The sequence below is a fragment of the Lucilia cuprina genome, chromosome 6, assembly GCF_022045245.1.
Source record: "Lucilia cuprina isolate Lc7/37 chromosome 6, ASM2204524v1, whole genome shotgun sequence".
NCBI lineage: Eukaryota > Metazoa > Arthropoda > Insecta > Diptera > Calliphoridae > Lucilia > Lucilia cuprina.
This window is the reverse complement of record NC_060954.1, coordinates 31,849,159-31,850,602: the sequence shown is the minus strand read 5'-3', so window position 1 is coordinate 31,850,602 and position 1,444 is coordinate 31,849,159. Positions and strand designations below refer to the sequence as shown.

At 42.2% G+C, this 1,444-nt stretch overlaps 1 protein-coding gene across 1 annotated transcript in view; it reads left to right on the top strand.

The window, feature by feature from the left end:
* The first annotated feature begins 141 nt into the window (after positions 1-141).
* LOC124420614 overlaps positions 142-1,444 on the top strand; it is a 6,774-nt gene continuing 5,471 nt past the window's right edge. Inside the window, exon 1 of the mRNA XM_046954076.1 lies at positions 142-1,152. Within this exon, the coding sequence (XP_046810032.1) occupies positions 142-1,152 (1,011 nt within the window). The remainder of the gene's footprint in view (positions 1,153-1,444) is intronic.

Genomic DNA, 1,444 nt, shown 5'->3' with positions numbered 1-1,444 from the left:
AAGATTTTATTCCAAGAGTTATGGCTCATGAATTTAGGTTGGGATGACCCACTGCCACCAGACATAGCGGACGTGTGGATGAAATATCGTGAAGATTTACGAAATCTTGACAGGTTACGGTTGCCTCGCTTTGTACCGAATATGAATACGGACATTACGCTACATGGTTTCAGCGACGCATCCTTGAAGGCTTACTCTGCTGTAATATACTGTTTGGTAAAGGACAAACACGGTAACATCAAGTTATCCTTGATTGCATCGAAAACTCGTGTATCGCCGCTTAAGCAGATTTCATTACCCAGATTGGAGTTATGTGGAGCCTTACTACTCACTAGACTGATGAAATCAGTAATTTTGTCGCTACCACATACGAACATTCAATTGCGTGCCTGGTGTGATTCGACTGTGGTGCTATCATGGTTATCAGTGCAGCCGATCACGCTCAAAACATTTGTTGGAAACCGTACAGCGGAGATATTGGAAACTCTCCCTAGAAGCGCTTGGGGACACGTTTGTTCAAAGGAAAATCCCGCTGATTGCGCATCACGCGGTCTTATGATGAATCAACTTCTAAATCACGACCTATGGTGGTCGGGACCAACATTTTTGAAAACTTCGCAACAACCTGAAAGTGATTCTTCTCAGGCAACAATCAACAACACGGAGGTGGAAGCCGAAATGAAAACTACAACAACTCACAGCTTAACTACGCGTCAACATCCTACAGAACGTCTATTAGAGAGGACACTTGCAAATACGTCCAGCTGGTGGAAACTTTTACGCATCGCGGCATATGTACGCCGCTTTGTTAACTTACGTGTACGGAAAGTCAAAAATCCGAACACATTTTTGACATTCGATGAAATCGCGCAAGCTAAGATAACATGCCTCAAAATGGCTCAGGATTATTTTTCATCGGAAAGAATTAAGCTACAACGTGGATTAGATCTCGACAAAGGTTCTAAACTGACAAGACTCTCACCATACATTGATGAACTAGGACTTCTCCGAGTAGGAGGTCGCATACGACACTCGGAACTTGCTAATGCAGTTCAACATCCAATAATTCTTCCGGGTAAACACAAAATATCGAATCTAATTCTTGAGGAACAACATATAAGAAATCTACATCCTGGTGTATCAACATTATTCGTGATTATTCGTCAATAATACTGGATCGTTGGAGCTAGGAATCTAATTCGTCAAATTACACATAAGTGCGTAAAATGTTTTAGGCAAGCACAGCATGCAACACAGCAGCGAATGGCAGATCTTCCAGCAGTTCGAGTTCGACAGGCATTTCCCTTTCAAAATAGCGGATGCGATTATGCCGGTCCGTTTACACTTAAAATGCACGGTGGACGAAATGCTAGAACAACCAAGGGATATATATGCTTATTCGTCTGTATGGTTACATCAGCCATACATTTGGAATTATCAACAG